This window comes from Aethalodelphis obliquidens, unplaced genomic scaffold (genome assembly GCF_003676395.1).
Source record: "Aethalodelphis obliquidens isolate GAN/ISIS:26980383/991018 unplaced genomic scaffold, ASM367639v1 scaffold5, whole genome shotgun sequence".
NCBI lineage: Eukaryota > Metazoa > Chordata > Mammalia > Artiodactyla > Delphinidae > Aethalodelphis > Aethalodelphis obliquidens.
The window spans coordinates 65,153,493-65,179,054 of NW_020837949.1; the positions used below are offsets into that span (position 1 = coordinate 65,153,493).

The following is a 25,562-nucleotide window of genomic DNA, read 5'->3' on the forward strand; positions in this document are numbered from 1 at the left end:
TTTTGCATAATGACTTGAGTTAATTGAAGGTTAAGTTTACTTAGAGAGAGTCATTGCCAATGCGGAGTGTCCAACCAAGTAAGTGAAGTACACATAGCATGCTGGACTTTTCCAAAGGGACAGGGATTCTGCAACAAATCATGCAATGTGGGATTCTCAAACTTTTTTTTAAGTGAAATCAGGAAAAGTAGAATATTTCTGAGAAGACTGAGAAAAATAAAAGAATTTTCAAAAAAGATCTTAAAGCTGAGGGCTGTAGGCCAAAGGTGCAAGGGTGAAGCAGGATCCTGCCTTTGCCTACATGGTGATGGCAATCTTCAGGGAACATATTGAACGTATGCAGACTTAGGTGTCTGCTGATACCGTGACATTTCTCTCTGGTGAGCGTCCCACCAGATGACAGAGACATCTGTCCACACAGTGTGACCACTTAACACTTATACTGGCCAGTGCCTTGAGCTTAACCAAGTAAAGGAGATGAGATGATTTTCCCTATCCCATAGTTCTTGGTACCCAAAGGGTGGTCTGTGAACCAAAAGCATGGGCATCACTAGGGAGCTGGTTAGAAAAATGTCAGGCCCTCTCTTTGACCCACTAAAGCAGAACCTGCATTTGAACAAGATCTCAGGATGATTCATATGCACTTTAATGATTGACAGGCACTGCCTTAGGCAGTGGTTCCCAACACTAGCTGCACATACTAACCTGGAGAGTTTTTCACAAATCCAAACGCCTGGCCCCCACTTTATACCAAATAAAGGTGGTGGTAGGACTCCTGAGATTCTAATGTACACTGTGGCATTAATGAGAACCACTGTGTCCAGGGACATTTCTGACTCCACAGTCACATCATATCCTGTCACAGATGAATGTATTTAGCTATTTAGCTCTATGTTTAAGATGCCATCTTCATAGTAACCATTTATTTGAGCAGCATGTTTGTGCCAGCAAAGTGCTAGATGTTTCCATATATTATCTTTCTTCCTCACAACCAGATTATTTTCAAGTGAAAGGTAAGATAAAAAAGGGAGGAGGATGGGCTTCCCTGGTGGCACAGTGGTTGAGAGTCCGCCTGCCAATGCAGGGGACACGGGTTCGTGCCCCGGTCCGGGAAGACCCCACATGCCGCGGAGTGGCTGGGCCCGTGAGCCATGGCCGCTGAGCCTGCGCGTCCGGAGCCTGTGCTCCGCAACGGGAGAGGCCACAACAGTGAGAGGCCCGCGTACCACAAAAAAAAAAAGGAAGGAGGACTTAGGCAGATTAAGTAATTTAACCCAAGGTCACAACTCTTGTAACTGGTGAAGCAACATTTCACACCTTGATCTGCAGCTCTCTTTAAGGCCTGTGTGCAGCTATACCTTGGTAGAAGTTGTGTCCTTATTTTGCAATTTCCTTTTCTAAAATTTTAATTCAGAGAAGTGTGTGCAAAGCGTGGCATTTGTAGGGATAAATTTATTGTTCCGAGTCAGCTTTTCTTTTACATTCTGTTTCTTGTTCTTCCTCTTAATTCTTTTTGGTATGTAAAAAATATAATTAATTGTAGCACTCAGATCAAAGAAGAAAGACTAAATAAGTAATTCAAGAGAATGTTTTGAGGAATTAGCAATTTGTAATCCATATCAATAGCTATGTGGATATAACTAAAGCAGATTAAATCAGGTCGTAAATTTTAAACGCAGTAGCTATTCCTTCAACCATACGAAAGTATTCATAGAGCGCTTTCTATGTGCCAAGCACTGAGCTAGATACTAAAGATACAGTGGTGGAAAAAAAAAGCCAAAACGTTGCCCAAGAATTTATACTTTAAAGAGAGAAAGATGGTTATCAGGCATTTCAATGACATATGAAGGGTTTAAGATAAAACCAAGGGCTTCCCTGGTGGCGCAGTGGTTGGGAGTCCGCCTGCCGATGCAGGGGACATGGGTTCGTGCCCCGGTCCGGGAAGATCCCACATGCCGCGGAGCGACTTGGCCCGTGCGCCGTGGACGCTGGGCCTGCGCGTCTGGAGCCTGTGCTCCGCAACGGGAGAGGCCACAACAGTGGGAGGCCCGCACACCGTAAAAAAAAAAAAACAGAAAAAAAAAAAAAGATAAAACCAAGCTGAGTGATCTTTGGGGAATTAGGGACAGACACTCAAGCTAACTCCTAGGCTATTGGTGAAGGGCTCTTAGAAGCGACATCTAAGTGGGAGCAAAAATGGGAGCAATGAAAGCAAGCAAATAGGGAAGTTTTTCCTAGCAATGCAGGGAAAATCGTGCTCTACTCGGTTAGTAATGATATATGGCTAGAGCAAAGTTAAGGAGCAAAAGATAAAACCAGAGAAATTAGAAGGAGCTAGATAGTGAATGGCCTTGTGACTATCCTGGGGAAGATGAACTTTATTTTCAGGGCATTGGGAGCCAGTCAAAGAGTTCGCACAGGGGAGTGACATGATTGGTTTCCATCTTAGAGAAATTATTCTGGTTAACATCTGAAGAATGGACTGGTGGGAGATTGATGGCAGAGAGGCCATTTGGAATTTGTTGCAATGATCCAACTGAATGATGATATGGCCAGAGTTCAGTGTAAGGGAGGGAAAGGATGAGCAAGTGTGCAAAGTATTAACGAGTTGACATCTGAATGACTGGTTACAGAGAACGGAGAAGATGACTGAGTCAAGGGTGGCCCCAGATTTCTGGTATGTGCACAGGCGGGCAGTGTTTTATTCGCTGAGATAAGGAACTTAGGAGGAGGACAAGTTTGGTCCTCACTGTAAAGTAATCAAAGAGAAAAACAAGATGAAAATATGTCACATTTTTAATAGTCATGACCTTTGGGCTAGGACTGGGGCTGGGGGAGGGGGTCATTTAGTTTTCTTCTTTCAGTTTGATGTGTTCAAGGTTTCTGTGATGAGAATGTATGACTTTTTGAGATATCAAGAATATAAGTTAGATGCTTGAGTCCTCTTGTGAGTTTTTGTCATTTAATATCATGGATGTTAAATATGTCAGTTTGTTAATATTGTATGGTTTGCAGAACTTCGAAAACTTCTGAAAAGGTAGCAAAGAGGCATTTAGAAAATGCCTCTTGAAGACTAGCTTTCAAATTAAACAGCTTTCCAGTTTATGTGATAATTTCAATGCAGGGACGTAAATAGGTTAAATCCAAGAAGCAGAGTTGAAGGTGACAAACTAGAATTAAATCACTTTGTCTCTTTATTTCTGAAACCACTTATATTCTAAAATGATAGGAGAAAAATAATTTCAGCAGTGATCTTTCTCTGAAATGTCAAGTAGTTGAAAGTGAACAAACTTTGAACAATGGCAATGATGAGTCACTTGAAGCAGTAAATTCCATTTTCATGCAGCATTTATTTTTAATGAGTAACAAGCACCACAGATGTATAAAGAAGAAATCATATCAAAGTAGATTGCTTTTTTTCCCCTTAGGCACAGGATTTCAAAATTAGAGGAGTCCTTGACCTCCTGGGTCATAGATCAATAAAGCAAATTGGTTTGAATCTGTGTGGATGGAAGCATGAGTCACTTTGGCATGAAGAGGAAGAAGGGCTCGAGATGAACAGTGAAATATTTATTAAGAGTGTCAGATGGCAAAAGTTTGGTGAGGGTTTTCAGTTTTGCTGGTTGAAATACTCCAGGAAAAAAAACAGTAAAATGGTGACAAAAGTTTGGTGATGTAGTCTATTAGTTAGTTGAATTTTTTTCCTGCAGAAAAAAAAGGAAATGAAGAAACATCCAAGAAGTTGCAGACGTGAGGAAGGAAGGACAGGCGATAACAGACCCTGGTGTTTCCTCAGCTCTGTGTTACACCCCAGTCGGTGCTCCCAGTGGCTCCCGGAAGTGTTTGCTAGCATGATAAGCTCATGGAAAATTTAGGCTATTAGCCTTAAAAGACTGTATCTTTATGGGTGCCTTTGTTATGAAAAGCATTTTTTATTTTTTTAAACGTATGCCTGACATGAGCATATCTTTCCGTTTTTTTGCACCCCACTGTAGGACATTTTTATATCAATCACTTGACTCTGTTGGCTCAATGAAATATTCTGAGATAAATGAGACATACTCCCTGAATTCTGTGTTTTGGGGGGTGTGTCTGTGTGTGTTGCCCAGGTTGGGAGGCTATCGTTAACCTGTTCTTGGTATGGAACAGGTAGCTCACTCTCAAACCTTCAGAAGAAAGGATATAATTAATTTTCAAAATCCAGTTCCAGGATTAGTGTTCTTCTAGTCACACAAAGATAGGAGGAGTGGCTCCAATCAATGCTCAGTGCTTTCACTGGCTTTTCCCTCCCACAAAGTCATCAAACAAGCAGATCTCCCAGAGGTTGCTATATAAGTTAAGCCAGTGATTGGAGTTATAGCCACAAGCTACCCTAGAAAGAGAAGTTGCAAATGAACTGGATGAATTGATTCATTGACTCTTTTTTTTTTTTTGGCTGTGTTGGGTCTTCGTTGCAGTACGTGGGCTTCTCTCTAGTTGCGGTGTGCAGGATTTCTCTCTCTAGTTGTGGCGCACCAGCTCCAGGGCGCATGAGCTCTGTAGATTGTGGCATGCGGGCTCTCTCATTGAGGCGTGAGCTCAGTAGTTGTAGCGCACGGGCTTAGTTGCCCTGTGGCATGTGGGATCCCACTTCCCCGACCAGGGATCGCACCTGTGTCCCCTGCATTGGAAGGCGGATTCTTTACCACTGGACCACCAGGGAAGACCCGATTCATTGATCTTTCTCTGGGTCACTGGTAGTTTAGCTTCTTTTACGGTTTTATTAAAAATTCCTTTAAAGAATTGCTAGAGTGACAAAATGGGGCTTCACCATTGCCTACTTCTGATGATTATTTTCTTGATTTTTCTGGGTCCACACATTTGTTACTATGATCACCAAATATTCATGGAAAGATAAAGTACTTCTAATATCCAGCCTAATAGATTTGGCTCATATTCTACTCAAATGGATTATTTTCACTGTGAAGATGGTTTCCCAAAATAGGCACCTCCAACTTGAAATCAGACAGAATTGACTACTTAGCGGAGTAATTATGGAACTAAAAATGGACCTATGAAATGGAGATTAAAGATACTTATCATATGTAGTTCTAAACAATACATGGGATAGTTCATGGCTCAATGTTAGTTAAGTACTTTAAAAAAACAATAACTTCTATGGCTTTATCATGTCAAAACAGCTGGTTTCTTCTTGATCTTTCATAATAACTTAAGTTTCTGCTTGAAATGCCTACATTAGAAGATCTTAAAACTTAAATACAAACTAATTTATTTTACTTTGGTTCCACCAGGCAAGGAGCAAATGCCACGAGGGATGAGCTGACGACTTCCGCATTCCTGACCGTTCAGTTGGATAGATCCCTTGGAGGACAGGCTGTGCAGGTTGGGATATTTTTACCCCAAAACTTATACAAGTTAAAGTTTTCTTAGCCCAGTGTCTAGTTAAAACCCTTTTCCCAAGTTGGGATGGGAATTTGACCCTTTCTAAATATTATATTTTTTTCATTTTAGAATTTAAGTATTCCTATTCTCATGCCATACTCGTTCTCTCAGATTCTGGAAAAGAGGGAGCAAATAAAATTTAAAAAACAGAAACAAAAATAAACTATTAACAGATTTAAGAGCCCCAAAGAATCATTCCTTTAGAATCATATCAGATCAATGATAGCCACTTGCTATTAAAACTGTTCTACCTGAGTTATCACTCCCAGGTGATCACTTTCAAGTTTTCAAATCTTCATAAATGTGTAATGGCTTCTTCAAAGGTAGAAAGTAATTAGAAAAGTAAGTCCAATACTTTAGTACATAAAAACTGAGATGTGGAGAGTGAATTTGGTCTTCCAGCTGTTTTTCTTTCCATCTTGGATTTTAGTTCCTAAATAAAGCAAGTTAGACCTAAATTTAAAGGTGCATATTAACTTTTAAGAAATAAACTAACTGGGCTTCCCTGGTGGCGCAGTGGTTGAGAGTCCGCCCGCCAATGCAGGGGACACGGGTTCGTACCCGGTCTGGGAAGATCCCACATGCTGCAGAACAGCTAGGCCCGTGAGCCACGGCCGCTGAGCCTGCGCGTCCGGAGCCTGTGCTCCACAACGGGAGAGGCCACAACGGTGAGAGGCCTGCGGACCGAAAAAAAAAAAAAAAAACCTAACTTTTTAAATTGTTAATTAACAAATTAACAACATGATTGAATTCTGTAAATGCACTAACTCCCCATGAAGTTCCCCATGAACTATTACATTCATTTCTTTTTTTTGAATTTTATTTTATTTATTTTTTATACAGCATGTTCTTATTACTTATCTATTTTATATATATTAGTGTATACATGTCAATCCCAATCTCCCAATTCATCCCACCACCACCACCACCCCTGCTTTCACCCCTTGGTGTCCATACGTTTGTACACTACATCTGTGTCTCTATTTCTGCCCTGCAAACCAGTTTGTCTGCGCCATTTTTCTAGATTCCACATACATGTGTTAATATATGATATTTTTTTTATCTCTTTCTGACTTATTTCACTCTGTATGATAGTCTCTAGGTCCATCCATGTCTCTACAAATGACCCAATTTCATTCCTTTTTATGTCTGAGTAATGTTCCATTGTATACATGTACCACATCTTCTTTATCCATTTGTCTCTCGATGGGCATCTAGGTTGCTTCCATGACCTGGCTATTGTAAATAGTGCTGCAGTGAACAGTGGGGTGCATGTGTCTTTTTGAATTATGGTTTTCTCTGGGTATATGCCCAGTAGTGGGATTGCTGGATCATATGGTAGTTCTATTTTTAGTTTTTTAAGGAACCTCCATACTATTCTCCATAGTGGCTATATCAATTTACATTCCCACCAACAGTGCAAGAGGGTTCCCTTTTCTCCATACCCGCTTCAGCATTTGTTGTTTGTAGATTTTCTGATGATGGCCATTCTAACCAGTGTGAGGTGATACCTCACTGTAGTTTTGATTTGCATTTCTCTAATGATTAGTGATGTTGAGCAGCTTTTCATGTGCCTCTTGGCCATCTGTATGTCTTCTTTGGAGAAATGTCTATTCAGGTCTTCTGCCCATTTTTGGATTGCGTTGTTTTTTTTTTTTAATATTGAACTGCATGCGCTGTTTATATATTTTAGAGATTAATCCTTTGTCCATTGATTCATTTGCAAATATTTTCTCCCATTCTGAGGGTTGTCTTTTTGTCTTGTTTATAGTTTCCTTTGCTGTGCAAAAGCTTTTAAGTTTCATTAGGTCCCATTTGTTTATTTTTGTTTTGATTTCCATTACTCTAGGAGGTGGGTCAAAAAAAGATCTTGCTGTGATTTATGTCAAAGAGTGTTCTGCCTATGTTTTCCTCTAAGAGTTTTATAGTGTCTGGTCTGACATTTAGGTCTTTAATCCATTTTGAGTTTATTTTTGTGTATGATGTTAGGGAGTGTTCTAATTACATTCTTTAACATGTAGCTGTCCAGTTTTCCCAGCACCACTTATTGAAGAGACTGTCTTTTCTCCATTGTATATCCTTGCCTCCTTTGTCATAGATTAGTTGACTTTAGGTGCTTGGGTTTATCTCTGGGCTTTCTATCCTGTTCTGTTGATCTATATTTCTGTATTTGTGCCAGAAGCATATTGTCTTGATTACTGTCACTTTGTAGTATAGTCTGAAGTCAGGGAGTCTGATTCCTCCAGCTCCGTTTTTTTCCCTCAAGATTGCTTTGGCTCTTCGGGGTCTTTTGTGTCTCCATACAAATTTTAAGAATGTTTTGTTCTAGTTCTGTAGAAAATGCCATTGGTAATTTGTAGGGATTGCATTGAATCTGTAGATTGCTTTGGGTAGTATAGTCATTTTCACAATATTGATTCTACCAATCCAAGAACATGGTATATCTCTCCATCTGTTGGTATCATCTTTAATTTCTTTCATCAGTGTCTTATAGTTTTCTGCATACAGGTCTTTTGTCTCCCTTGGTAGTTTTATTCCTAGGTATTTTATTCTTTTTGTTGCACTGGTAAATGGGAGTGTTTCCTTAATTTCTCTTCAGATTTTTCATCATTAGTGTATAGGAATGCAAGAGATTTCTGTGCATTAATTTTGTGTCCTGCTACTTTACCAAATTCATTGATTAGCTCTAGTAGTTTTCTGGTGGCATCTTTAGGATTCTCTATGTATAGTATCATGTCATCTGCAAACAGTGACAGTTTTACTTTTTCTTTTCTAATTTGTATTCCTTTTATTTCTTTTTCTCCTCTGATTGCCATGGCTAGGACTTCCAAAACTATGTTGAATAATAGTGGTGAGAGTGGACATCCTTGTCTTGTTCCTGATCTTAGAGGAAATGCTTTCAGTTTTTCACCATTGAGAATGATGTTTGCTGTGGGTTTGTCATATATGGCCTTTATTATGTTGAGGTAAGTTCCCTCTATGCCTACTTTCTGGAGAGTTTTTATCATAAATGGGTGTTCATTTTTGTCAAAAGCTTTTTCTGCATCTATTGAGATGATCATATGTTTTTTATTCTTCAATTTTTTAATGTGGTGTTTCACATTGATTGATTTGCATGTATTGAAGAATCCTTGCATTCCTGGGATAAATCCCACTTGATCATGGTGTACGATCCTTTTAATGTGTTGTTAGATTCTGTTTGCTAGTATTTTGTTGAGGATTTTTGCATCTATGTTCATCAGTGATACTGGCCTGTAGTTTTCTTACTTTGTGACATCTTTGTCTGGTTTTGGTATCAGGGTGATGGAAGCCTCGTAGAATGAGTTTGGGAGTGTTCCTCCCTCTGCTGTATTTTGGAAGAGTTTGAGAAAGTTAGGTGTTAGCTCGTCTCTAAATGTTTGATAGAATTCACCTGTGAAGCCATCTGGTCCTGGGCTTTTGTTTGTTGGAAGATTTTTGATCGCAGTTTCAATTTCATTACTTGTGATTGGTCCGTTCATATTTTCTGTTTCTTCCTGGTTCAGTCTTGGAGGGTTATACCTTTCTAAGAATTTGTCCATTTCTTCCAGGTTATCCATTTTATTGGCATAGAGTTTATATTCATTTCTTGAATGAAATATTTCTAAGAACTGACATCATCTATGTCATTTAGTTGATCTTTCAAGTAGTGATTACCAAATCATGCAAAAACTTTGAGGATAAGGCCCTGTGCCTTATAAATTCTATATTTCACAGTTAAATATTTGATATACCCAATGAATGAATTTCCAGTGTCAGCCAATTGAATCCTAAAATGGCAATGAAATGGTAATGCTTAGTTTCACCACAAGATGGCGGTGGTTTACAACAATGCATAAATAAAGTCCTGAATTGCTGTTTTAAACATTCCTTCGTAGTCTGTATTAACAGTACTGAAAAATTTTCAGTTTACCTTTCTATCTCTTATTTTCATTTCGCAGTGGAGAATGGGCCTTAATCAGTAGCCCTCTTTCTTTCATGTTGGCGCTTGCAGTTTTCTCAATGTTATGGGAAATGCTAAGCCAACGGCAGTTTTAGGAGCTCTTAGCTAACCTCACCCCATGCTTTGGGGTGTGACTCAAAAGACGTTTTAACTTGTTACTCGCTTATTTGAATGTCTACTAGTTGAAAGATATTTGTGGAGTTAGTTACTCTCAGTGCTCCCTAGGCTTCCCTATGATGGTATGTGCATCAGCATTCCCATTCACTTGGCTTCTAGAAAAAGACAGACCAGGGTAGGAGAGATATTTCAACTTTAGCATAGGGCAAATAATTTAAAAAAACAGGAGAGTGACACAAAATTTGAACTCTTTATGTAAATACATGCATCAATAGATTGTGCAAGGGATAGGAAATTCGGATCTGATCCAGTATCTGTTGTTAAACTAGTAGGTGAAATTAAATAACTTGCCATTTATTTTCTTCCATTTCCTTATCCTGAAAAGTTCTGATATTGTATTTTAAAAACAGCTTATATTAAGCAAATCTACTAGTACCGTTTCCATAGGTAAGCTAAAAAGTATACAGTCTATTCTGTTTATTTTTGTCAGTTTTTGATGTTTGGATTGAAATCTTTATTCATCCCCAGATTACGATGATTTTTTTCATCTTACAGTGGTAGGGATGTAAAAAGAATGAGTATGCTTTCGTGTTGTCTTATTTTTGGAAGAATTTGAATGAATGCACATCTCCTAACCTACTGAACGAGATCCAAAACACGTGAGAGACAGGTATACCCCTAAACATCTGGAAAGCTTGGTGCCCTTGTAAAAAAAGAGTAATTTTCATAGAAGACGGCATACATCAGCACTTCGTTGTTTTCCCCCTTTTGGAGATGTAGATGAACAGACTTGAAACTTTGTGTTTTCTGGAAGCAGAAAGTGGTGCAGTGTGGTGCTGTGTCCCCCGAGAAGGTGCTGTGTCTGGAGTAACGAATGGTTCCTAAGTCAGTGAGGAAGCTCTGTTTGATTATCATTAACCTATATTTTCTGTTGATTCATCGTTCCTCCTGCTCTTGACTTTTTATATTTTTTTTGACTTTTTATATATTTTTAATTTTGTTTTCAAAGAGAAAAATAAGAACGCCTTTGGAAATATGGCCTTCTTTCACTGCACTCTTTATTAATTTCTTTTATCCCCGCCGCCCCCAGATCCGAGTCTCCCAAGGCAAAGAACCTGCTCACCTGCTGAGTTTGTTCAAAGACAAACCGCTCATTATTTACAAGAACGGAACATCAAAGAAAGGAGGTCAGGTGCCGGCCCCCCCTACACGCCTCTTTCAAGTCCGAAGAAACCTGGCATCGATCACCAGAATTGTGGAGGTAACATCATGCATTCAGTAAAACCTGCCCTGCTCATGGGCTTCCCAGTGGACCTGAGCCATCAACAAATACTAGTCTTTAAAAAAATTGGCAAGTAAACCCCCTTCATTTCTATAATTAATCCAGCGTTCACCATAAAAAATATTAAAAGCAGGAGAATCAAGTAAAAAGTTAACTTCAGATACCAGGCCTCTCATATTTTTCAACCAGCTTATAACAAAACAAATGAATTTTAAGAATAATGTAACAAATCAAGTGGTCAAAGGCGTGAGGCAGCTTAAGCTCTGTTTTGAAAGGCCTGGGGGAAGATGGATTGAGGGAGATGGTCAGGTGACCACACTAGGAAAATTCAAGAGGGAGGGCCCTCATTTGTACAAGTGTGAGGACCATGGAAAGCAAGCTTTGACTTCAGGTAGGATTCATCACACTTCATAACCCGGTCACCTTAGTCACCGTTGAAACCCAAGTCTCCCAAGTCACCCCTAACTGCCCTGCACTCTCTGTATGTCCCCAAACCTGGACCATTTGCCAAGTTGTTCAGCTGAGCCCTTAAAACCAGGTGGGTCACAGCATCCCTCCCCCCTCAACCTGTTCTCTAAGCCACCCCGCCTTCTTGCTCCGTGGCTGTGTTCTGAGGACGCAGATTCCCATACAGCCTTCTCAAGTGGAAGTTGTATTTTCCCCCAGTGCCCGCTGACCAGGGACCGGTGGGGGGGTCCCCTCCTTGCTCGACCCTTGCCCTTTTGACTTCTTCTTATCCGTCTCCTTCCCCCATCCCCCTGTGCTGTCGTCTGCTGAGCTCCCGGTCCGGTCCTTCCCCTCTTATTGTTTGGTGGCTTCAGTCGTTGTCTCACCGTCTCCATCACTTTGGCTCCTCTCATCCAACAGTTGTGTCTTGACTCCACTTCATCTCACACTTGTGGTCCTGTACTGGACTCCACTCCGTCGTCCCCTCCTGCCCCTCCAGCCGGATGGGCTTTATCTAGTTTGCCAAAGCCCTGCCTTTCGCCGTCAAAAGCCTCATGTCTGACCCCGCTTTTCTCAGCCTCCTGCCAGCATTTGCTAGAGCCACCCTTTTCTGTCTTCTCAGAACGCTATCTTTTTACGAGGCTTCTGGAACCCCTCACTTAGCAGGATTTCTTCCACACTTGAGGGCCACTCTTCTGAAGAGTATTCGCACTCCCAACCAGCTTTGCTGGATTCTCTTCCTCTGCTCGTCCTCTAAGCTCCTGAACCCTCCGAGGCTCAGTCCTGGCCCTCTTCAGAGTGATCTCATTCAGTCATATAATTTAAACGCCATTAGGTATTGATCTCATCCAGAACATTCTGTGCATGGATTCTCACGTGTTCAATTATGACTACTTTTTTTAATCTGTCAAATGGACGGTGAAGCCTTCATCTACAGGCCCTCTCAGTTGATTTCAGGTGCAAGAGTCAAGGAGAATCGTTATGGTCCTGGTCTCTTCCCAGTGGGTATTTCTTTAAGGGGCATCGTGAGCTGCTTGCGATGCAGATTCTTTATTTTCTTGCAGCCTCCCAAACCAGCCTTTGCATTCCTAGCCTCTCTGAAATGCGCTAGTCGAAACATTGTTTATAAGGCTTTCTGTTTTCATCTCCTGGGAGGCTAAAGCTTTCTTATGTTCTATTTTGGAACTACCGCCAGGATCCCACACCAGTCTGGGCATGGACCTCTTGTCACCTGTCTCTCCATCATCCAAGCTCTTTCCTCTGAACCAGTAAGGAGACATTTGGATTAGAAATTGGAAGTCATAGTTCCTGTAAATCTCCATCATCACATCTGATAGATTCCTTTGAGCTTGGTCCATGGAGCCTCCTTCCTACTGAAAGAGGATGATAAGCACTTCTCTGAGTGTTCCCAACACCTGGGACACATCTTTAAAATTTCTAGCAGCTGTTCGTTGCTCCTCTAGTGCCCTCTCTGGGGACAGGGTCCTGACGAACCTGGTGAAACCCAACTCTCCACATGGTTGATGCCTTCCTCTGGCAGCTCGCCACAGTTGGTCAAACGGCATCATTTGGACAGCCGATCGCCAGCTCCTTCTTGAGGCACTCTCTTCACTTGCCCTCAGGCCACCACACTCTTGATTTCTTCCTCTCTCATGGCTGCTCTATCACAGTCTTGTTTCCTGGTTCTTCTTCATCTCCCTGTTAGCACACCTCACATGGAGTCCCACAGAAAGTCATATGCATACTGTCACAATCATACAATCCTATAGTCAGACAGAGGGTCTCAAAGAGGCCAGTGCAGAGACACAAAATGACAAGGTCATAGACGCAGTCAAAGGCACAAGCCCATCGTAGGACCTCAGACTCATGCCCAAGCCTGAGACTCCGCACATGCCTTGTCTCTGCCCCGATGCTCCACTGTCAGCCTCACCCTCAGGCTGGAGTCTGGTCTCAGCCAGGTGCCTCTCACTCACTCTGCAGCCACACTGACTGGAGCTGTGCTCATCTGGCTCATCCCAGACGGTGTCCACAGCTTCTCGGTTGAAAGGAAGAGGGTATGTCAGTGCTGTATTTTTAACCCCCTATAAACAGTCTCTTATAATTTGAGCTATAATTTATCTGAGCCTGGAGAACCTTTCAGTGAATCTATGTTATTATCTCTTTGTTTGTATTAAATCCCAGTCCCTGTTTTATGATTTTTCTGTGTCCCTTGGATTATTTGACAAACCTCTTAGTGGAGGGAGAGAAAAACTGAACACTGTGCTTTACGTTTATCATTTGTGAATATAAACGTATATTTCTTTTCAGCCTCTTTCCAAACATCAATTATAGCCCATCCTCCTTCTTGCGGTCTCTTTGAATATTATCCTTGTTATGTATCACTTGAGTTTGCCTTATTTTATTCTCAGAGCCTTGTGCTACTGTCCTCGGGCGGGTGAGCGTTAAAGTGACACAGCGCGATGTGCTCCTAATGTTTCTAACCCCCTAGGCGTGTCCTAGTGCCTCCTGAATTAATATCCTGGGTCAGGACAGAAGTCTGTAGGTGGGTTGGCACTGTCGCAGCTTCTTGGACATGTTTATTGAGGGAGCAGCAATGAATTTACATCATTGTGTTCTTTTTCTTCATACTCTAGGTAGATGTTGATGCAAAGTCATTGAATTCCAAAGATGTTTTTGTCCTGAAACTACGACAAAATAATGGCTACATCTGGAGAGGAAAAGGGGCCAGCCAGGAGGAGGAGAAGGGAGCAGCGTATGTGGCAAGTGTCCTCAAATGTAAAACCACGAGGATTCAGGAAGGCGAGGAGCCAGGTGTGTATAGGTGAGGCCAAGGACACTAGCCAGAACTTATATTTGGCATACTTGCTAATCATGTAATTTATTTATTTTTGTCATAAATAGGAACTTTGTAATGGTTGTAGGGCATTAAGAACCCATTCACTAGTTGCAAAAGTGGGTGATGGTACCAACTATATTTAAGTAACTTCTCCTGCTCTATTTAAGTAACTTCTTAACAGTGAAGTTGAGGTGAGATACGATTATTTGTTAAGGTAAAGCAGTACCGACCATATGCTTCTGAAAATGCACTGGCTAACTTGTGTTTTCCACAGAGGAGTTTTGGAATTCCCTTGGAGGGAAAAAAGACTACCAGACCTCTCCCCTGCTAGAAACCCAGGCTGAAGACCATCCACCTCGGCTTTACGCCTGCTCCAACAAAACTGGAAGATTCATTGTAAGTGTCCCGTGAAACCCTGGGGTAGAATCAGCAGCAGTGGGAGAGAGAAGCATACTTGTGTTGCTCTAACGCGTTCCTGCCCTGATTCTCAGTTTTAGTTTACCTGCAAACCACAGGTGACAATCTTTGCTCCACGCAGGGTTGGTTTAAGAGCCAGTGACGTACTGGACGTGAAAGCATCGGAATACTGTAATGTACTGTATTGATCAAGCTGCTCTTAAATATATCAGCTACTTTGCACCAGTGTCAGCATGTGGTCATTTCGGTACGAATATGCGTGTGGTTGGATTTGCTTATTTAATGGTTTGATGCTTTCTGTACGCAACAATAGTGGTTTCTCTGATCAAACTATGTCAATTTTACACTGCAGTTTCCCACGGGAATAAAAAGTTTCACCATGTTGACGCAATAAAAAATATTATGGAAATATGATCCTTGGGCAAGAATCACAGAAAGCTATATACACACCTGCAAATTAACTGAAATCAGCAGGAATATTTTATGTCATAGTCCCATTCACAAGCTTTGAATTCTAGGCAATTCAAAGTATTTGTGTACAAGAGTGATTGTCTATGGGTCTCTAAAATATCCTGGGCTGTGGCCCCTCATCTCAGTTTAATCAAAAATTCTGCTTTCTCTGTTTGACATACTAAGTTTTTGTGTAAATCTTTCATTTAAAGAACAAATTCCTTGCTTATAAAATCTGAACTAAAGATTTGGTCACCAAGTCTTAGTAAATACAAGCTTTACTTTTCAATGCACACATGACAATTTAGTAAGTATTTTCCCAGGTACATTGCATGCTTGAGATAAAATGCTTTGAAGAAGAAACTGCTCATGTGTGAACCACACTTGAAGCTTACATGTGATTTGACCTAAAAATTAAAGATTTAAATGGTGGATTGTGATAAATATTAGGTGGTTGGGCACCACAGTTGTTCACCTACTTTGCAGGAAATCCATATATTTTATAAACTTGCTGTCAGAAAAATCTGTTGTTTTACTCTTTTTTTTTTTTTTTTTTTTTGCGGTACGCGGGCCTCTCACTGTTGTGGTCTCTCCCATTGTGGAGCACAGGCTCCGGACGCGCAGGCTCAGCGGCCATGGCTCACGGGCCCAGCCACTCCGCAGCATGTGGGATCTTCCCGGACCGGGGCACGAACCCGTGTCCCCTGCAAAGGCAGGCGGACTCTCAACCACTGTGCCACCAGGGAAGCCCTGTTTTACTCTTTTGACTGCTGATTTTATATTGCATCCAAACAATGGCTTTTTCAGTGTATGCTCCTATAATTTCTTATTAGTATTATCTACTAATAATGCTGTAAATAACATGTTTGTTTCCAATGGACATATATATTAAAAAAATAACACCTAGGCTTTGTTCTTAGGTTAAAAAAATCTATTAGTTTTGGGTTTTGTCATTCACATATTTAAGAGAAATATACTTTTCCTTTACACCTACTCATTTTCTTGTTTGATATTTGGAACGCTAATCCCTTCACATTTTAAGGAAAAGGAGTGTTACTAACAAGTATTTGATCTCATCATCAGAAAGCAGGCTTTAGACATGTAGATTCATACAAGACAGAGCCTATTGGTTAAAAGCACAGCTTTTAGAACCATTCTGCCTGTTTGATATCACTTACTTGGTGATATTATTTACTGGCTGTGTGACCCTAGGTTGGTTACCTACCCTCTCTGTGCTATAATTTTCTCCTCTGAAAAATGGGGATAATCCTAGTACCTACTTCATAGGGTTGTTGTGAATATTAAATTAGTTGTTGCATATATACAACAGTGCCAGGCATGAAGTAAGTGATATTTAAGGTTTTTGCTTTTTTTAAGCATTATGTAATTGGTAATTATTCTGTAAAAAGAAAATATAAACAAATTTGCCCTCTGTAAATGGTTAGTGTTTGTTTGTTTTTTGTGTAACAATCTCAAAATGTAATCAGATTACAACAAACAGGTATTGTCATGCTCAGGGGGCTTCAGGTTGGGGTCATGCCTCTTCTTCCCAGGACAGAGCCCAGGAGCACAGGAGGGCCCCTGAGTTGCATTTGCTAGTATGACAAGGGCAAGGCCACAGTCAACTTCACCTGCAGAGTCACACAGTAGAGGGAAGGAGCAAACCATAATCCAATCTACCATACCTTCCTAATGATCAGGGGGGGTTTCATCCAGAATTCTTTTAAAAATTTGAACTTTAGATTAATGCATGCCTGCTGGTAATGGGTGCATTAAACTAACCCTCCCCATTACCCTTTAATGTTAACTACAGAGAACACAATTTAACCCATTTAAAATAAAAATAATGAAGCTTTGCATATGGAATATTGTTATAATATCATCTTATGGAAAATGATTGATTCATAAAAATGACCAGACTTACTGATTTTATTAAAATAATCTTGACCTACAAAATGAAAGACGATTTAATATCCAGATCATAAACTTAAATATCTTTAGGAACTAGGAAGGCAACAGAAATCTGTGAAGCAACTTGTCATAAGGAAGTGGAATTAGAAACAACTGTGGCCAGATTGACTGTACATGGCCTCTCTAAGGCCATATGCAATGTTTATGTTAAGCACTGTCCTCCCCAAATAAGACGCCCTGAGTTTGTGATACCTGATTAAACAGATAAACAATTATTTAAATCTTTAACTGCCCAAAAGGAAGAAAAAAATGGCTACCAAACTTTTTTTTTGCTGTGCTCCAAATAATGCAAGGCGTTTATATCCCGTATATTAGAAAAATCACTGCTTAACTGCTTGGTCATAAAGCTTTTTTATACATTTCAGGTTGAAGAGGTTCCAGGAGAGTTCACCCAGGATGATTTAGCAGAAGATGATGTCATGTTACTAGATGCTTGGGAACAGGTAAGAGAGTGGAACAGGAAGAGAGTGTACTTATAGTTGGGACCTGACACAACCTGCTTTGAGAAATAGCAAGTCTAGTAATAAACGGACCCATGGATTTAGGCTGTATTTAAAAGAAACTCTCCACAGTTTGGCAAAAAATAAAACCAGTGTGGCAAGTTGGTTTCTGAATATGGAAATAATTCCACGGCTACCATCTTTGGCTGTACAGCTTTGGCCAAAAAAAACCCTACTTTTCATTTATTTGTAAAATTCACTCGTTCCTAATTTATTCATACATTCATTCATCCACTCATTTAATAAACGCATTAGTTGGTTGCAGTGCATGGGGGGGTACGATGCCTCAGGAAGACCAAAATATTCAGAATTTCTCTTGAAATTTGACAAAAAGTCCTAGGAGACCCCTTCCCTGGGGAAGGAATAGACACAGAATAGTTTTGAATCTACACAGTAAAATATATTACTGTTATGTATATATCTTTATTTGATAGAAAATCAATGGCAATTTTATATGTCACATCTGTTAGTTTTTTTCTCCTGTGAAAGGGAAAAATAAATATATTAGGAGCTAAATCATATAGAACAATTATAAAACATTTATCTGAATTAGGCCTAGTCTTAGAGTCAACCACAGAGACTTGTTACTTTTAGGTTTGTTCTTACTTGCTAAGTCATTCAGTTATATTACAACTTAGCTTCTTGGTCTAGAATTACCATATTTGAGTTTGGGGTCTAGTCACAGATTCTCCCTAAGTGAATGGATCACTTATTTCTAGATATGAAATTTAAAACCTTATGTCAATAAAACACCTTTGTGTATTTAAGAATTATAAGAATGTTTCCTTATTCAGAAGAATTTAATCTTTTCCATTTGTAGTGAGCTCTGTTGCTTCCATAATCATGGATATTTCAGAATATTTCCTGTACTACATTTCATTTGTTTTTCAATCATACTTTTCATTTACATGGCCATGCTGTCATGGTTTGTTCTGTGCCTGCAAGCAAATATTCTAGCACTTTCAGTATGCATTAGAATGTAATCAAAACTAATTTGACCAAAATTTCTCTGCCAACAAGTGATTTTAAAGTGATTTAAATATAAGGGAATTCAGGAGAATTTTTCATCATTGAAGCAGAAAACCTACACATTTGACAAGAAGGGTACATACAGAACATATATCTGTTTTTAAGAATCAGTATTTAAATATTAAACATTATAGCACTTTTACCAAAGTGTGACAGGATACAATACCATAGGACAAGAACCCTAGGACTAAGTTAGGGGATCCTAAAGGGAGTCTGGGGTGCCCACAAACAAGCTACATATGGTTCCCCCAGGATAATAGTATGGGGATACTGACTGCCTTACACACCCCAGGGTTGGGTGCAAAAAACCAGCCAATGTGTGGTTTTAAGGAAAGCTCACTTAATAACTAGAAAACACTACATAAACTTAAAATACCAGAATGTGAAATCTGGAGTCAAACTGGCTGGATATAAATTTAGGGTCTCTTAGTAAGTGTATACATTAGGAAAGTGATTGAACCTCTCTGCACCTCCATCTCCACACCCCTGACTTTGGGGTTGCTGTGAAGATTAAGTGGGATTGTATGAGAAGCACTTTGCATAAGGCTTGCACCACATCTACACTCCCAAAACAATGTGTATTATTATTGCTTCATTTTTCAGATTTTTATTTGGATTGGAAAAGATGCCAATGAAGTTGAGAAATCAGAATCTCTGAAGTCGGGTAAGCCAGATACCCTGGGGAATTATGACAGTAATTCTGAACAGGTGTTACCAAGTTCCTGACTTCTCTTTTCACCACATCCTCCAAAACCACATATCAAAACCAAGAAGAATCTTAGCTTTCATATTCAGAACTAAAGAGTAATGGAATTTTTTTAAAATGAAGAATTTCAGAAAAGGAACAAGGAAAACATATTTTGTTATCTAATTTAGGATGTAATTATATCAATTTATTCTGAAAATTTCTAATTCACTTAAACACTTTTTTATTATGGAAATAGTAAAACCTCCATATCTGTGATAACTTAGATTTTTTTTAACATCATTATTGGAATATAATTGCTTTACAATGGTGTGTTAGTTTCTGCTTTATGACAAAGTGAATCAGTTATACATATACATATGTTACCATATCTCTTCCCTCTTGTGTCTCCCTCCCTCCCACCATCCCTATCCCACCCCTGTAGGTGGTCACAAAGCACTGAGCTGATCACCCTGTGCTATGCGGCTGCTTCCCACTAGCTATCTATTTTACATTTGGTAGTGTATATATGTCCATGCCACTCTCTCATTTTGTCACAGCTTACCATTCCCCCTCCCCATATCCTCAAGTCTATTCTGTTGTAGGTCTGTGTCTTTATTCCCGTCTTGCCCCTAGGTTCTTCATGACCTTTTTCTTTCTTAGATTCTATATATATATGTTAGCAAACGGTATTTGTTTTTCTCTTTCTGACTTACTTCACTCTGTATGACAGACTCTAGGTACATCCACCTCACTACAAATAACTCAATTTCTTTTCTTTTTATGGCTGACTAATATTCCATTGTATATATGTGCCACATCTTCTTTATCCATTCATCTGTTGATGCATACTTAGGTTGCTTCCATGTCCTGGCTATTGTAAATAGAGCTGCAATGAACATTTTGGTACATGACTCTTTTTGAATTATGGTTTTCTCAGGGTATATGCCCAGTAGTGGGATTGCTGGGTCATATGGTAGTTCTATTTTTAGTTTTTTAAGTAACCTCCATACTATTCTCCATAGTGGCTGTATCAATTTACATTCCCACCAACAGTGCAAGAGGGTTCCCTTTTCTCCACACCCTCTCCAGCATTTATTGTTTGTAGATTTTTTAATGATGGCCATTCTGACCAGTGTGAGATGATATTGCATTGTAGTTTTGATTTACATTTCTCTAAAGGTTAATGATGTTGAGCATTCTTTCATGTGTTTGTTCGCAATCTGTATATCTTCTTTGGAGAAATGTCTATTTAGGTCTTCTGCCCATTTTTGGATTGGGTTGTTTTTTTGATATTGAGCTGCATGAGATGCTTGTAAATTTTGGAGATTAATCCTTTGTCAGTTGCTTCATTTGCAAATATTTTCTGCCATTCTGAAGTCTGTCTTTTCATTTTGTTTATGGTTTCCTTTGCTTTGCAAAAGCTTTTAAGTTTCATTAGGTTCCACTTGTTTATTTTTGTTTTTATGGCCATTTCTCTAGGAGGTGGGTCAAAAAGGAATTTGCTGTGATTTATGTCAAAGAGTGTTCTGCCTATGTTTTTCTCTAAGAGTTTTATAGTGTCTGGCCTTACATTTAGGTATTTAATCCATTGTGAGTTTATTTTTGTGTATGGTGTTAGAGATTGTTCTAATTTCATTCTTTTACATGCACCTGTCCAGTTTTCCCAGCACCACTTATTGAAGAGGCTGTCTTTTCTCCACTGTATATTCTTGCCCTCTTTATCAAAGATAAGGTGACCATATGTGCATGGGTTTATCTCTGGGCTTTCTCTCCTGTTCCATTGATCTGTATTTCTGTTTTTGTGCCAGGACCATACTGTCTTGATTACAGTAGCTTTGTAGTATAGTCTGAAGTCAGGGAGCCTGATTCCTCCAGCTCCGTTTTTCTTTCTCAAGATTGCTGTGGCTATTCGGGGTCTTTTGTGTTTCCACACAAATTGTGAAACTTTTTGTTCTAGTTCTGTGAAAAATGCCAGTGGTAGTTTGATAGGGATTGCATTGAATCTGTAGATTGCTTTGGGTAGTAGAGTCGTTTTCACAATGTTGATTCTTCCAATCCAAGAACATGGTATATCTCACCATCTATTTCTATCATCTTTAATTTCTTTCATCAGTGTCTTATAATTTTCTGCATACAGGTCTTTTGTCTCCTTAGGTAGGTTTATTCCTAGATATTTTATTCTTTTTGTGGGAGTGTTTTCTCAATTTCACTTTCAGATTTTTCATCATTAGTGTATAGGAATGCCAGAGATTTCTGTGCATTAATTTTGTATCCTGCTACTTTACCAAATTCATTGATTAGCTCTAGTAGTTTTCTGGTAGCATGTTTAGGATTCTCTATGTATAGTATCATGTCATCTGCAAACAGTGACAGCTTTTTTTCTTCTTGTCTGATTTGGATTCCTTTTATTTCTATTTTTCTCTGATTGCTGTGGCTAAAACTTCCAAAACTATGTTGAATAAGAGTGGTGAGAGTGGGCAACCTTGTCTTGTTCCTGATCTTAGTTGAAATGGTTTCAGTTTTTCACCATTGAGGATGATGTTGGGTGTGGGTTTGTCATATTTGGCTTTATTATGCTGAGGAAAGTTCCCTCTATGCCTACTTTTGCAGGGTTTTTATCATAGATGGGTGTTGAATTTTGTCGAAAGCTTTCTCTGCATCTATTGAGATGATCATATGGTTTTTCTCCTTCAGCTTATTAATATGGTGTATCACATTGATTGATTTGGGTATATTGAAGAATCCTTGCATTCCTGGGATAAACCCCACTTGATCATGGTGTATGATCCTTTTAATGTGCTGTTGGATTCTGTTTGCTAGTATTTTGTTGAGGATTTTTGCTTCTATGTTCATCAGTGATATTGGCCTGTAGTTTTCTTTCTTTGTGACATCTTTGTCTGGTTTTGGTATCAGGGTGATGGTGGCCTCACAGAATGAGTTTGGGAGTGTTCCTCCCTCTGCTATATTTTGGAAGAGTTTGAGAAAGATGGGTGTTAGCTCTTCTCTAAATGTTTGATAGAATTCACCTGTGAAGCCATCTGGTCCTGGGCTTTTGTTTGTTGGAAGATTTTTAATCACAGTTTCAAATTCAGTGCTTGTGATTGGTCAGTTCATATTTTCTGTTTCTTCCTGATTCAGTCTTAGAAGGTTGTGCATGTCTAAGAATTTGTCCATCTCTTCCAGGTGGTCCATTTTATTGGCATAGAGTTGCTTGTAGTAATCTCTCATGATCCTTTGTATATCTGCAGTGTCAGTTGTTACTTCTCCTTTTTCATTTCTAATTCTATTGACTTAAGTCTTCTCCCTTTTTTCTTGATGAGTCTGGCTAATGGTTTATCAATTTTGTTTATCTTCTCAAAGAACCAGCTTTTAGTTTTATTGATCTTTTTAATCACAATTAAGTTAATTATCATTTCCTTCATTTCTTTTTGATTTATTTCTGATCTGATCTTTATGATTTCTTTCCTTCTGCTAACTTTGGGGTTATTTTGTTCTTCTTTCTCTAATTGCTTTAGGTGTAAGGTTAGGTTGATTATTTGAAATGTTTCTTGTTTCTTAAGGTAGGATTGTATTGCTATAAACTTCCCTCTTAGAACTGCTTTTGCTGCATCCCATAGGTTTTGGGTCAACGTGTTTTCAGTGTCTTTTGTTTCTAGGTATTTTTTGATTCCCTCTTTGATATCTTCAGTGATCTCTTGGTTATTAAGTAGTATATTGTTTAGCCTCCATGTGTTTGTATTTTTTACAGATTGTTTCCTGTAATTCATATCTAGTCTCATAGCGTTGTGGTCGGAAAAGATACTTGATACAATTTCAATTTTCTTAAATTTACCAAGGCTTGATTTGTGACCCAGGATATGATCTATCCTGGAGAATGTTCCATGAGCACTTGAGAAGAAAGTGTATTCTGTTGTTTTTCGATGGAATGTCCTATAAATATCAATTAAGTCCATCTTGTTTAATGTATCATTTAAAGCATGTGTTTCCTTATTTATTTTCATTTTGGATGATCTGTCCATTGGTGAAAGTGGGGTGTTAAAGTCCTCTACTATGATTGTGTTACTGTCAATTTCCTCTATAATGGCTGTTAGTATTTTTTCTTTTCCTTTTGCAGTACGCAGGCCTCTCACGGTTGTGGCCTCTCCCATTGCGGAGCACAGGCTCCAGATGCGCAGGCTCACCAGCCATGGCTCACGGGCCCAGCCACTCCACGGCATGTGGGATCTTCCTGGACAGGGGCATGAACCCGTGTCCCCTGCATGAGCAGGCGGACTCACCACCACTGCACCACCAGGGAAGCCCTGGCTGTTAGTATTTGCCTTATGTGTTGAGGTGCTCCTATGTTGGGTGCATAAATATGTACAATTGTTATATATTCTTCTTGGATCAATCCCTTGATTATTATATAGTGTCCTTCTTTGTCTCTTGTAATAGTCTTTATTTTAAAGTCTATTTTGTCTTACATGAGAATTGCTACTCCAGCTTTCTTTTGATTTCCATTTGCACAGAATATCTTTTTCCATCCCCTCACTTTCAGTCTGTATGTGTCCCTAGGTCTGAAGTGGGTCTCTTGTAGACAGCGTATATACGGGTCTTGTTTTTGTATCCATTCAGCCAGTCTATGTCTTTTGGTTGGAGCATTTAATCCATTTACATTTACGGTAATTATCGATATGTATGTTCCTATTACCATTTTCTTAATTGTTTAGGGTTTGTTATTGTAGGTCTTTTCCTTCTCTTGTGTTTCCTGCCTAGAGAAGTTCCTTTAGCATTTGTTTTAAAGCTGGTTTGGTGGTGCTGAATTCTATTAGCTTTTGCTTGTTTGTAAAGATTTTAATTTCTCCATCAAATCTGAATTAGATCCTTGCTGGGTAATCTTGGTTGTAGGTATTTCTCCTTCATCACTTTAAATATGTCCTGCCACTCCTTTCTGGCTTGCAGAGTTTCTGCTGAAAGATCAGCTGTTAACCTTATGGGGATTCCCTTGTGTGTTGTTTGTTGTTTTTCCCTTGCTGCTTTTAATATGTTTTCTTTGTATTTTATTTTTGATACTTTGGTTAATGTGTCTTGGCGTGTTTCTCCTTGGATTTATCCTGAATGGGACTCTCTGTGCTTCCTGGACTTGATTAACTCTTTCCTTTCCCATATTAGGTAAGTTTTCAACTATAATCTCTTCAAATATTTTCTCAGTCCCTTTCTTTTTCTCTTCTTCTTCTGGGACCCCTATCATTCGAATGTTGGTGCATTTAATTTTGTCCCAGAGGTCTCTGAGGCTTTCCTCAGTTCTTTTCATTCTTTTGTCTTTTTTCTGTTCTGCAGTAGTTATTTCCACTATTTTATCTTACAGGTCACTTATCCGTTCTTCTGCCTCTGTTATTCTGCTATTGATCCCTTCTAGAGCATTTTTAATTTCATTTATTGTGTTGTTCATCATTGTTTGTTTGCTCTTTAGTTCTTCTAGGTCCTTGTTAAACGTTTCTTTTATTTTCTCTCTTCTATTTGCAAGATTTTGGATCATCTTTACTATCATTATTCTGAATTCTTTTTCAGGTAGACTGCCTATTTCCTCTTCATTTGTTAGGTTTGGTGGGTTTTTGCCTTGCTGCTTCATCTGCTGTGTGTCTTTCTGTCTTCTCATTTTGCTTAACTTACTGTGTTTGGGGTCTGCTTTTCGCAGGCTGCGGGTTCGTAGTTTGCATTGTTTTTGGTGTCTGTCCCCAGTGGCTAAGGTTGGTTCAGTGGGTTGTGTAGGCTTCCTGGTGGAGGGGACTAGTGCCTGTGTTCTGGTGTGTGAGGCTGGATCTTGTCTTTCTGGTGGGCAGGTCCACGTCTGGTGTTGTGTTTTGTGGTGTTGTGGCCTTACTATGATTTTAGGCAGCCTCTCTGCTAATGGATGGGGCTGTGTTCCTGTCTTGCTAATTGTTTGGCATAGGGTGTCCAGCACTGTAGCTTGCTGGTTGTTGAGTGAAGCTGGGTCTTGGCGTTGAGATGGAGATCTCTGGGAGATTTTTGCAATTTGATATTACGTGTAGCTGGGAGGTCTCTTGTGGACCAGTGTCCTGCACTTGGTTCTCCCACCTCAGAGGCACAGCCCTGATGCCTGGCTGGAGCACCAAGAGCCTTTCATCCACACGGCTCAGAATAAAAGGGAGAAAAAAATGGATAGAAAGAAAGAAAGAAAGAAAGAAAGAAAGAAAGAAAGAAAGAAAGAAAGAAAGAAGGAAGATAAAATAAAATAAAATAGGTATTAAAGTAAAATATAATTACTAAGAAAAAAATTTTAAAAAGTTAAAAAAAAATTTAAAAAACGGATGTACAGAACCCTAGGACAAATGGTAAAAGCAAAGCTATACAGAAAAAATCACACACAGAAGCACACACATACACACTCACAAAAGGAGAAAAAGGGAAAAAAAAAAAAA

At 39.4% G+C, this 25,562-nt stretch overlaps 1 protein-coding gene across 1 annotated transcript in view; it reads left to right on the forward strand.

Annotated features, from left to right (window-relative positions):
• SCIN (scinderin) overlaps positions 1 to 25,562 on the forward strand; it is an 80,307-nt gene that overhangs the window by 52,367 nt on the left and 2,378 nt on the right. Inside the window, exons 10-15 of the mRNA XM_027102548.1 lie at positions 5,292 to 5,382; positions 10,611 to 10,781; positions 13,883 to 14,060; positions 14,360 to 14,481; positions 17,289 to 17,366; positions 19,056 to 19,116. Of these exons, the coding sequence (XP_026958349.1) occupies positions 5,292 to 5,382; positions 10,611 to 10,781; positions 13,883 to 14,060; positions 14,360 to 14,481; positions 17,289 to 17,366; positions 19,056 to 19,116 (701 nt within the window). The remainder of the gene's footprint in view (positions 1 to 5,291; positions 5,383 to 10,610; positions 10,782 to 13,882; positions 14,061 to 14,359; positions 14,482 to 17,288; positions 17,367 to 19,055; positions 19,117 to 25,562) is intronic.